Below are 12,155 nucleotides of genomic sequence, written 5' to 3'. Positions count from 1 at the left end.
GATAGAGTGTGCGCCTTCCAATGAGGTGAACCGGGTTCGAATCCCAGCGACGGCTGGACGATACGAAAGTCCCGCAGTGGACTGATTATTAAAACACGGTTCCTAGCAGATCACTGACTGCGGTCAGTGTGCTGGTGGGTGACCACTTGGATCAGTTTGCGTAAGGACCGAGGGTGTGTGGTATTGAACCTCGTTAAACTGCTCTACCATAAAGTGCTCAATTTCGCGTGCAGGTCGTCGGGCTTCCGAAGCGGAGGTGCCATTTCCTCTGCAGAGGATCAAAATTGTGATGGCATGTCTTCGGATCATCCTTAGGGATGTTTCCCAGACCGTCGCCAATAGCCCACTGTGCAGCTCTAGTGCGACGTAAATGAACTACAACAACATCCGTCGTTGAACAGCCGACCCAGTTTTGGGTTTAAAATTACTAATGCTCAACTCCGTAGCTGTGTAATTTTGAACCACTCCAGAAGACAAGAAAACTCCTGGATCAGTAACCTCAGAGGTATTGATTTGTTATAGGAACGTGGAGGACTTTGCGATTAGACAGATTTAACGTGCATCAGTCACTACTCACTACACGGGGATTCTTCGACCGGCCAGGGATCGAACCCACGAACTTTTGGACATGGGCCCACGGTCTTACGAACCAGGCTATCCATGCCTTCACAGGGTTATTTGAAACTTCTAGCCATAAACATTACTGTCTCGTTAACTGTATAATGCAATTGGAGTATCCGTATCACAGATAACAGTGGCCTAGAGACTTAATGCAGTTGTCTAGTACATCAGATCAGACGCCCTTTAGATTGGGAAGTGCAAAAAAGAGTGTCTCGCATGGTACCGAGAATATCTCCTGTCTTGGAAAGAGAATGACTGGAAATGAATTCTTTTCAACGATAAGTAGCGATTCCGTCTGGACAGAGACTCGAGATGTGTTCTCATCTGGAGAGAAACTGAGAGTCGCTATCGGTTCTCTAACATTGTCGAAAAGGACCACTCTAGTCGAGGTGGTCTGATGCAGTCCCTGCACCCTATATGACTTTTCCAAGAAGCTTAAGGACCAAGTTTCATCTTCATGGACGATAACGCCAATCCAGACAGGTCTTAGTTAGTGGACGAATACCTCCAATTGGAGGATATTCAACGATTGGAGTGGCCTTCGATGTCCCCAGACCGTAATCCCGTTCGTGGTATTTTTTTAAACAAAATTTAATGCCATTTTAGGATGATAGGCACCAATTTTAGTGCAGTGGGCTTACTAGTTATTTTATAATTAATATTTGAGATCACTCGATTAGCCACGGCCCCCAATACGCGGTCTTCCCATATCAGCTGATGACGTCAGCATACAAGACCAATACGACTCCCATCACCTTCCAACAGCGAAAGCACGTGCCGCACCTAGTAGAACATTGATAAAAATTCTCAAAAATATTTCCAAGCACTTACAAGTATTGTTTTATATTTAAACCACCATATAAAATATTTTTAGAGTACCAAGAAGTGAAAAATGACAGGATCGGTACCAAGCAATAAAACGTGCTGACAAAAAACAAAAAAAAAATCGTGAACTGACTGAAACTTTATTATTTTGTCACTATAAGGCCATTTTACAGTACTTAATAGTATTTTAACTTTATAAGATTGTTTTACTTTTGATTAAACTTCTGTGAAGGAAAAATTCATAGTTAAAATGTTTCTGAAATGCCTATTAGATTACTTCTTTGAAATGAAAGAATTTCATTCTTAGAGAATAGTCGTGAACAGGTTGTTCCTTTTAAAGATCTTTTTCTCCCATTTCATTAAACGACTTATATCGTTTTGTTCTGTTTTAACTTCTCCATCTAAACCTATGTACTTTTGTTGTTGTTCTTGTCGTGCCACTAGGCAAGGGGTGCGATTGTTCTTGTTTTCCAGTGGCGCCATCTATGGCTGAGAATTCGTATTCTGCCATACGTCACACCCGTTTATAGGTCGGAAGCATTCATTCATCCGAAGATCGTAATTTTGACCTGAACCAGGGAACGATCAATCTCCAATTCAGTACCCTCAACGGTATAATTTGTTATGGAAACATAAAGGACTTTGTGACTCGACAGATTCAACGCGCACCAGTCACCATTTACTACACCGGGAGTCTTCGGCCGGCTGGATTCGAAGTGCTGTCCTCACGAACGAGAGTCCAGCACCCAGCCAACCAGGCTATCCCAGGCCCTATGTACATTTGTTTTTTTACTTTATTTAAATCGAAATTTTAAGAGTTAAAAAATAATTTATTTTATTTTCGCATAGTTCGGCAGCGTAAAAAGTTATTAAAAAATGAAAGGGGCTTAAAATTATTTGCATCTGTTCTTATAAAATTTAAATAAAATATTTTCGAAGTGAATTATAAAAAGAAATAGAGAAAAACATTTTTAGAAAACTTATTTCCCTAAAACTTTTCAATTTAAAACCTCATAAATTTCAATTACCTGTGCCTGCGATCAAACCATAAAGAATTTTTTTTTTACAACAATTCATACTTTTTATGCTATTAGAAAAAATAAACCAACATTAATGAAAAAAAATTTTTTAAATTTTATAACTGTCGTTAAACAGCCGACCCAATTTTTTGGGTTTACGACTACTAACGTTCAACTCCGTAGCTTTGAACCCAATCCAAAGGACAAGCGTACTCCTGGATCAAGTATTGGGAGAAATTTGCCTTCGAGGAGGACTTTCTTGATGGTACTGAAACGTATTTGCGTTACATGGTGAAGAAAACCACGAAAAGCTCCCACGGTTAGCCTAATGGCAAGGGGACTCTAACTCATGATACGTGTACATAATTATCTATTTTCTGTAGTTATTCAGGTTTTAAAAAATAAAGGTTGAAGAATTATTTGTATCTCTAGTAAAAAACTTAAAATTCTTAATTATAGACCAGTTTACTTATAACACTTGACAAAACAAATACTTCTGAATAAAAAAAATATCAATTCTCAAATCAAATATCCTTCTCTGTCTATATTATTTCTAAAAGTTAACGAAACTTTGTCAAAAATAAAATAAAACACCTTTGTAAACAACATTTTTATTTTTGTCTTTATTGTTTTCTTTATTTTTGTTGGTTTACTCCATTTAGACCTCATACAAAACCCCTGTCTCTTTTTGAGTCACGTGACTTCAGTTTAGTTTTAAGTTAATTTTATGTTAAGGTCTTAAAAAATTCTGATAATGTCGAGTTGATATTCGAGAGTTTTAAGCTATAGACTATTCAAAATAATCACATAATGTTTATTATTGATTATGGTTTTCTGATTTGTGCCTATTTAAAATGTCTTCAAATATAATTCATTACGATAATATAATAGGTGCGTAACAGACAAATAATGAACGAAAAAAGACTAGAAAAAAGAACAATAAGTCTCTTTTTCAGTATTAAGTTTAAAAATAAGAAAAATGTTCCTTACTTTTTTTAAATAAAGATCGAAAAATCTTTTCTTTTTTTTCTTATCTTCAAATTTTACTTGTTTTACTTGTTTACTTGTTTATTAAGTTCTCTCTTGTTTTCTAGTACCCGTAAAGCAATATTTTCTCTATTTGTCATTTAAAAAAAATCTGATTTGAGGTGTGAAATTATCTGGCAGCTGCATTGTATACATATTTAAGTCAAAAATTGTAATGGAGGAAATTTTCTTTTCTTATAAATTAATAATCTCTACAGCCTACTAAAACATTCTCTCAATTTACCAGCTCAATCTGGTTCAGATTGTTGCAGAATGTCTAATCTTCAAAAACTGCAAGGCATATTTGAATATTATTGATTTTAACTTGAATAACTGCCTGTGCACTACAATTGTACACCAGTTACTCAACACTTTATTTTTAGATGATATTAAATAAAAAATAATAATTGTCCATACGTAATTTTTTTAAAGAAAAATCAATTACACTTCTTTAAATTCCATAATATGCTGGTACCTAGAAAGTTTTAATTTTTTGTACACCATTGTACATTGTTAAGAATATATAAAATATAATTAGACAGCTGAACAAATATTACAATTGTAGGTATTAGCAAAATACTAAAATAAAAAGTAACTTTTAGCTTGTATGTTTTCAATAGAAAATATGTCAGTTTGATTTTAAAAAGAGCCTTGATATAAATAAATTTTTTTAAGTTTAATTTTTTGAGGACCATTTCTTTAGAAAAAAAAAATATTTTCTCTCTGGGTCAAACTATTTTGTGACAAAAATGGTCCACTTAAACAAAAACAGAAAAAAAAACCTCTAAAAATTACGGTCATCTAACAAATTAAAAATGCAGTCCTATCTTGGACGCAACTTGACATAGAGCAACATCAGAAAATTTATAATGTTTGACTGAGTCAGACAAAAAACTTCAAAGGATTAAGACAATGAAAAAAAAGAAGGAAAAAGTATACATGTAGACACAAAACTAAGTATTGGAAATCAGTTTTATTACTTTTTCCATTAAACTTTACAGAAGAGTAATGCCAAGGTTAATTATGCAAAATTTTTGCGCACAAAGATATGGTGATTATTACGCGAAAAATGCATTGATTTCCTTCTGATTACGGAAATATAAATTTATAAGATACACAACTTTTTATGAAACTGAATCTGAGTTTTCCTCATACAAGTGACAAAAAACACTTAATAGAAACGCATAGTTTTTAACACTCTTAAATGCATGTAAATAACATCTGGAAATTAACAAAACATTTACATTTTTAACAGAGGGATTATTGTTTTTGGAATAGCAATTTTTGAAATATAGTTTCTTCACAATAGTTTATTCAAAATTTTAAGATAAATGATAGAACTAATAATAATCAATACATTATTCTTAATCATTTGCTTCAAAATTATGCCAATAATGATATTATAATAATGATACATCATTAATACATAATGATATTATATAATGATACATTATTATAATAATGATATTATAATAATGATACATCAATAATTCACTTTCAATAAAGGAATTTTTTTCATAAAATACAGCATACCAAGCAAATGATTGAGGTAAAAATTACTGGATTGGGCCACATTTGAAAGCTAATTATCTTAATTAAACCTCTTTTAGAAATCGCTTAAATGCAAATTACTTTTAAAATAAAACATCGTAAAAAAAATAAACCTCTTCATTGCAAACGGGGAAAAATACTTATAATTACTATACATAACTTTAAACTACATTCATATGAAACTTAATGGTTCAGGCACATTTTAATTACCTTCTTCTCAACATGCAAATCAGGGTGAGTAGCCAGATTTTTCATCAAAAAATAAGCACCTTCTAAGTACTTTTTAAGCACTCAAAAAATATTTTCAATCACTTTCCAAAAAAAAAAAATCATAATTAGGATNTCAAGACACTTTCCCGGAAGTCATACTGGAGAAAATGTAGGCAAGATGTTAAGCAGCTTGAGCGAGGAATGGAATGTGACAAGTAAAATATATCTTGTCGTTCGTGATGGTGGTTCAAATATTGTAAAAGCCGTAAATGATCTCAATTTCGAAAGTGAATCTTGTTTTTTACATAATTTGCATTTAATTGTAAGTGATGCATTAAATTCCCAAAGAGCATTAAAGGATATCATTGCTCTAGGAAGAAGAATTGTTGGCCATTTCAACCATTCTTCTTTAGCTTTTTCAAAATTCAAAGAAATACAATATATATTTCATTTTTACCCTTCTACTCAATATTTTATTTCAAGCCAAATGTTACTGCCGGATAATCATAATATTCGGCCATAACCGGATATCCGTTGCATCTCTATTTTTAAGCACTCTATACATTAACAAAATGCAAAATAACTATCAAAGACTTTACATATTCAAGAAAAAATAACTAGTTTCTGACAAAGAATTCTTTTCTTGATTATATTAGCCATTATAAAATGATCGAGAGATTTTTCGATTCAATATCAAAAGGTGGGAAATGGAGCTTGAAATTGAGAATATCTTGCAAAATGCAGCACAGTTGCACACATGAGTGCAATAATCTCACCGAACTCAGCTCAGTAGACGCACATACGGACTCACAAGTATTTAATCAAACATGTAAAATGATTGGCTTTTCGTAGGTTGTGGACGGACAGTATGCCGAAATAGATTGTGGTTGAATGAATTGCAACAACGTTGAATAGAACAATGTGAAAAGCATAATACGTGGCGAAAATCGACATGGTAAAGAAAAATATCTCAATTTTCGACAAGGGAAAATTAAGCACTTTTAAAAACACCCAATGAAAAAAGCACCTTTAAGATCTTTTAAAAAACAAAAATAAGCACGTTTAAGCACTTTTTAAAAACGCTATGCACCATGTATTAGATTATTATTGGAATATTTATCTATTTAAATGTGGAATGTCTAAAAGTGTGGAAAGGGTAAAATATCTCGAGAAGAATGCATTAGATCAACAATGTGAACATATCAAGTGAAAGGTAATTTCACTAGACTTTAGAAACTCTGAGTCCTTAGGATTCATTTTCAAGGTCATCATTTAAAATCAGGGTTGGAATTTTGGACATCCTAAACTGGTTCTGAACAGAACACGTGGGTTTTACTGTCTTAAACTGTCCAAAACCTTGAACGTTGGTAAAAACTCTATAGGTGTAAGCATTGTACACATAATAATTACATATATTAATAAATATTTGATATTTTTTACACAATTTGCTTTAACTTATTAATAGAAAATAATATAATAGGAAAATATTCATAAGTTTTGAAGCTCCACAATTCATTAAACGACAAAATTAAATATCTTATCCTTAAAATATGAATAAATATGCTTTTAATACTGATAAATTATGTTTTTGCATAAGGATAAATAATGCAATATTAAAAATAATAATAAACTTTTAATAAAATAAAAACTTGTCTTCATTTTGTTTCTTGTTCAAAATATAACCTTTTATCTTTCACTATATTCTATTTAAAATTGTGACATAATTTTAATAAACAGGTTTTGGACAGTTTAAGACAGTTTTGAACAATACGGTTCAAACCGTGGATGAATCCATTCTGTCCTAAGCCTTGCCAACTCTGTTTAAAATAATATAAATTTCCCATTTATCTTCTTCAGTTACAGTTTTCTACCTTAATATTCAACAGTCTGAACTAAAATCATAATAATTGTTTTAAATTTTGTTCACACACATTCAGTTTCTTGCCTTACTATTAATCTTCTTTGTTTAAATATACACATTTTTATTGGCAAAAACCACTCTGTAGCAAAGAAACTAAAATAAAAAAAGAATTTTAAAAAAAAAATTACTCTCAACAGAACTAAAAAAAAAAAAAAAAAATTTTTTACTCTCAACAGAACTTTAAAAAATAAAAATAAAAAAATAAACGCACATAAATTAGTATAACTATTGTAGATTATATTATAAACTATATTATATATGTAATTTTCATACATAAAATATACAATAAAAAATGAATGTAATTAAGAGTTCTGCTTCAACATGACTGTCAAATTTTATTGTGTGAATAATCCACATACCTTTATATTAAATTATTAACAAAATGAATTACAAATTGAAACAGAAATTTAACGAGCTAATTCGTTTAAAAAATAAGATATGCACATTTTTTTAATTATGCTACTCCACCACCATGGCATAGCCACAGTTGCTCACTGGGTTATGATAAGAGAATAACAATTCTGGCATTTTTGAGGGCAACAGGAAAGAGATCTAAGTGCCCACCATTAAATATATATATATATATATTGAATTGAGATGGCTCCGCGATGAAGACACAGAACTGTAATTGTAAAAAAGTTAGTTTTTAATTCCTTCCTAGTGACTCAGCTTCAGATCAATGGGTACCCACTCAGCTTCAGATCAATGGGTACCAGCTTTATTGGAAGTAAAGGTGGTGTGTGCGTTTGACACACCACATTGTCGCAATTATGCAGATGGTCACGAAATTGTGGAGCCTTAACCTTCATGATCCCTGATTCAAAATCCCAACTTCACTGAGTTATATTTATATAAAAATCAGAATTTTTTCAAGCATTCATTGAGCTTAATCTTACCACCTTGTGATTACTACCAAAAAAGTATAAACAATAAAGGTGCTTACTTTGATAAAATAATTGGTTCCATTAACCAACTGAGATCTGTAGTTGATGGGAGTAAATTCCTCGAATTGAAGACCGGTCTTAGTTTGAACTTCATCTTTCACCTAAAATTAAATATTCATATTCAGTAAAGTTATATTCCTTATAACATTATTCTCTTCATATGTTTAAATAGTTATGTATCTTACACACACAAGCAAAATATTACTCAGTCGGGGACTAAATTAAACATGATCCTAAACCACTAAAATTTGACGTGAAATAATTGTCTGTGTTCCCACGAACAGAAATCAATGTAAAGAAATGATGTAGTTTTTCTATCTAAAAAACTCTGCCCACCACAAAGTCTAGAGTTGACCAGGAAAAAAAAGAGCACATTTTAGATACTTCCCTCTCCTATCCGCCCTGCAGTGGACTGATCGTAAAGACACGGTACTAAGCAGAACACCGAAGTCAAGCAGCGCTGGTTACAGTCAGTAAGCGGGTGGGCGACTACTTTGATTGTCCTGCATAGGGTCCGAAGGTGTGCGGTATCAGTCTGCAAAATTGTTCTGTCATAAAATGCTCGTACTAAGGCAGGGGAGCCACCCTCTCATCTTCGGATCATCCTCAGGGATGTTTCCCAGACCCCTTCGCAGATTTTTTCATGCCTTCTGTTACAAAACTCTTTAGCACTAATANATTCCTTATAACATTATTCTCTTCATATGTTTAAATAGTTATGTATCTTACATACACAAGCAAAATATTACTCAGTCGGGGACTAAATTAAACATGATCCTAAGCCACTAAAATTTGACGGGAAATAATTGTCTGCGTTCCCACGAACAGAAATCAATGTAAAGGAATGATGAAGTTTTTCTATCTAAAAAACTCTGCCCACCACAAAGTCTAGAGTTGACCAGGAAAAAAAAGAGCACATTTTAGATACTTCCCTCTCCTATCCGCCCTGCAGTGGACTGATCGTAAAGACACGGTACTAAGCAGAACACCAAAGTCAAGCATCGCTGGTTACAGTCAGTAAGCGGGTGGGCGACTACTTTGATTGTCCTGCATGGGTCCGAAGGTGTGCGGTATCAGTCTGCAAAATTGTTCTGTCATAAAATGCTCGTATTAAGGCAGGGGAGCCACCCTCTCATCAGAGGATCATCCTCAGGGATGTTTCCCAGACCCCTTTGCAGATTTTTTCATGCCTTCTGTTACAAAACTCTCTAGCACTAATATCTTTCTGCAAGATACTTTTAATAATAATAAACATATATGTTACTAATTTAAAATAACAAAAGTATGGTGTTTACAAAAATATATATATAATTGTTTTTAATTAATCTGTAACAATTTTCTATTCTAATATTATGTGGATATTCTCGCATTCTGTTGGGAGGCGGGGGGGGGGGCACAAATTATTTCCTTCTTAGCATTTTGTAAATAATTATCGCAATAAAAAAATAATTAAAAATCATGAAATCCATTGCAATCATCACCGGAAAAAAAAAGAGGACGATGAAATCATGCGAATCGGTTTCCTGAAATTTCTTTTCGAGACTAAGTTTTTGTAATAACTAATATTCTTTAAAAAAAACATCGGATTTAAAAACTATGGAGAAATCAATAGCAAATTCGATAGAATAATTGCATTAAAAAGTAAATACTCAAATGCATGATTCGAATTTTCCATATTGTTTAAAATAATCCGGGATATTTAAAATCCATGTGACAATCAATATCAGTAACTACCGAAAATGCAATTGAAACATTGTATGGATTTACAATACTATTGGCGTACATTGAAGAAGGTCAAAAAGTGTTAATCTAAATGCATAATTCAAATATTGAGTATAAATTTCTGTTGAAAAAAAAAGTAAAATCTTTCTGCAAGAACTCTGTTAGGTTCTGTGGCATTATGCCATGGGGCCCAGACCGTTGCCAAGAGCCCATTGTGCAGCTCTAGTGTGACGTAAATAAAGTACCAACCAACCCACCCTGATCTCTTTCCAAAATGTTGACTCGGTATCTCTACTTGAATTGGTTCAACCTAACTACAATTATTGATAGTGCTCCAGACGACTGGCAAGGACAGTTCTTCGAATATACAAATCACATGCTGGCTGTTTAAGTTTTTCTATGCTGTTTCAGTTTCCTGTCTATCTTTTTAATCACAGATTAGCAAAATTCATCATAATTGAGCCATTACATATACTTTGTACTGTAATTTTTTATTATATTTTAAAAAAATACTTTATTTTAAAAAAACAAACTAATAGAGACAAATAAACAGACCGGAAAAATTTTTTATAGACTAGTAATATCTTTTTTTAGTGGTTTTGTCCCCTTTTCTTTTTAAATCTACAGTAGTTTACAGAAATACATTACTAAATATAAGCATCACCAGGGGTCTGTCTAGGCCGAATTTACTACCGTTTAGCGGTACCTTCACAAAATACTTTTACTTAAAATTTTGTTTTTGTATCCCTTAAGAAACGATAAATCCATATTTTGAACATATTTTTTGTTGATTTTTTAATATAATGTTTAATTTTTCACAAATTATGTCTAAAGTTTCACAAAATAGGTACCTCTTAGAAAAACCTAGACTGAACCCTGATTACTTTAAAGTGGTTTTAAACATGACAGTAATTTCAATAATTGTGTCTATTTGCTTCCTTAAAGGACTATTCAATTTACTAATTTTTATAAGGATAGTACATATAAAATAATGAGCATTCTCATTTTGCTAATTTAACTGATAAATGCCAAATTGCTGCAAACAGCAAAACCGGAATAGTAAAAAGATACCTTTCCTTCAACCACACACAAGCATATTAAACTACGTTATATTCCTTTTTTCTTAGAACAAAACAAAATATAGAAATTACTTGTACCAGCAGGAATATTTTCGTATCATGATCTACGCTAAAATAATCGCCAAGACATGGCGACTTCTGAGTAGTGGTCTGCGAAAAACAAAAGGGAAAAAAGCATCAGAAATTTTCAAGTTTAAAATAAAATTTTTAACTTGGTGATTGTAGTAGGCGAAGGGAGATTTCTGTATCCTGATCTGTGGCAGAATAATCACCAAGTCTCGGTAACCTCCAGACAGTGGCCCACTAAAAACGAGATGATGAAAAAACATCGCAGAAAGGGACCAGCGGCTTGCGAGGAACTAAAAAAAAAAAACATTGCAGAAAAGGACCAACTCAAAAAGTTTAACTTGTAGCCACCTCCGGGCAAATATCTACTTTTATTTTTTTTAAAAATGGCAAATTTAAAATCTAATTGGAATTTTGGCGATTGTAGTTGGGGTGACAATTCACGAAACGGAAATATTCCCTGTAAATAAATAGACAAAATGCATACATAACTTAGTGCATACAAAAATTTTGAAAATGTTTCATTTAAACCACAACCTATTTTATTTTCAGATTTGGCGAAAATGGTCAACGGAATTGTAATGTAAGTACCCAGACATATATTTATTTAAAAAAGAAAGATTTTAACCATTAGGTACTATACAATTTTATAATCAGAGAAAAAAGTTGAATGAGACACACAAATCTAAACTTATTATTGAACAAATCTATATCACTTATAAAGTCAAAAATAACACTCACTTGAATTATGACAAGACATGCAATATCAATTCTAAACTTATAACTGAAAAAATCTATATCACATAAAATGTCAAAAATAACACTTACTTCTCTAATAATCTGATTAACAGTTTCATCTGGCTCACGAATATCTCCGGTTCCTCCGACCATAGGCATGTTTACAAAGTGTTTTCAGTACCGAATCGTACAAAAAATTGGTAAAACAGTTTACAATGCTCCAATATTATAAGGTTAGATTACATTAGTCATGGGCTTGTCATAGTCATATGCTCGTTGCAGATTGCAGAAAATAAACAAGATATCAATCGATGTTTCCTAGTGATAGTGAAATCTTTCGCATTGAATATTTTGAACTTTTAAGTTACTGTAACAAGCAACAAATTTCTTTTACGAACGAAAGCGAGGAGAAAACGCAAACAAGTAAAAAAGT

The 12,155-nt window shown here is 32.3% G+C and overlaps 1 protein-coding gene across 2 annotated transcripts; it reads right to left on the bottom strand.

The window, feature by feature from the left end:
• Nucleotides 1–8,050: 8,050 nt before the first annotated feature.
• On the bottom strand, nt 8,051–12,155 carry LOC107457143 (cystatin-A2). 2 transcript variants are annotated; one of them, XM_043050901.2, is made up of 3 exons: nt 11,813–12,155; nt 10,991–11,068; nt 8,051–8,218 (listed from the first exon to the last, which is right to left on the bottom strand). In XM_043050901.2, the coding sequence occupies exons 1-3, from the start codon at nt 11,879–11,881 to the stop codon at nt 8,066–8,068; spliced, it is 300 nt and encodes a 99-aa protein (XP_042906835.1). In that variant the 5' UTR covers nt 11,882–12,155; the 3' UTR covers nt 8,051–8,065. The 2 variants fall into 2 exon arrangements, with proteins under 2 accessions (XP_042906835.1, XP_042906836.1); XM_043050902.2 differs by having other exon boundaries at nt 10,997–11,068; nt 11,813–12,154.

The sequence above is a fragment of the Parasteatoda tepidariorum genome, chromosome 5 (assembly GCF_043381705.1).
Source record: "Parasteatoda tepidariorum isolate YZ-2023 chromosome 5, CAS_Ptep_4.0, whole genome shotgun sequence".
NCBI lineage: Eukaryota > Metazoa > Arthropoda > Arachnida > Araneae > Theridiidae > Parasteatoda > Parasteatoda tepidariorum.
This window is presented reverse-complemented; position numbering and strand designations above follow the sequence as displayed.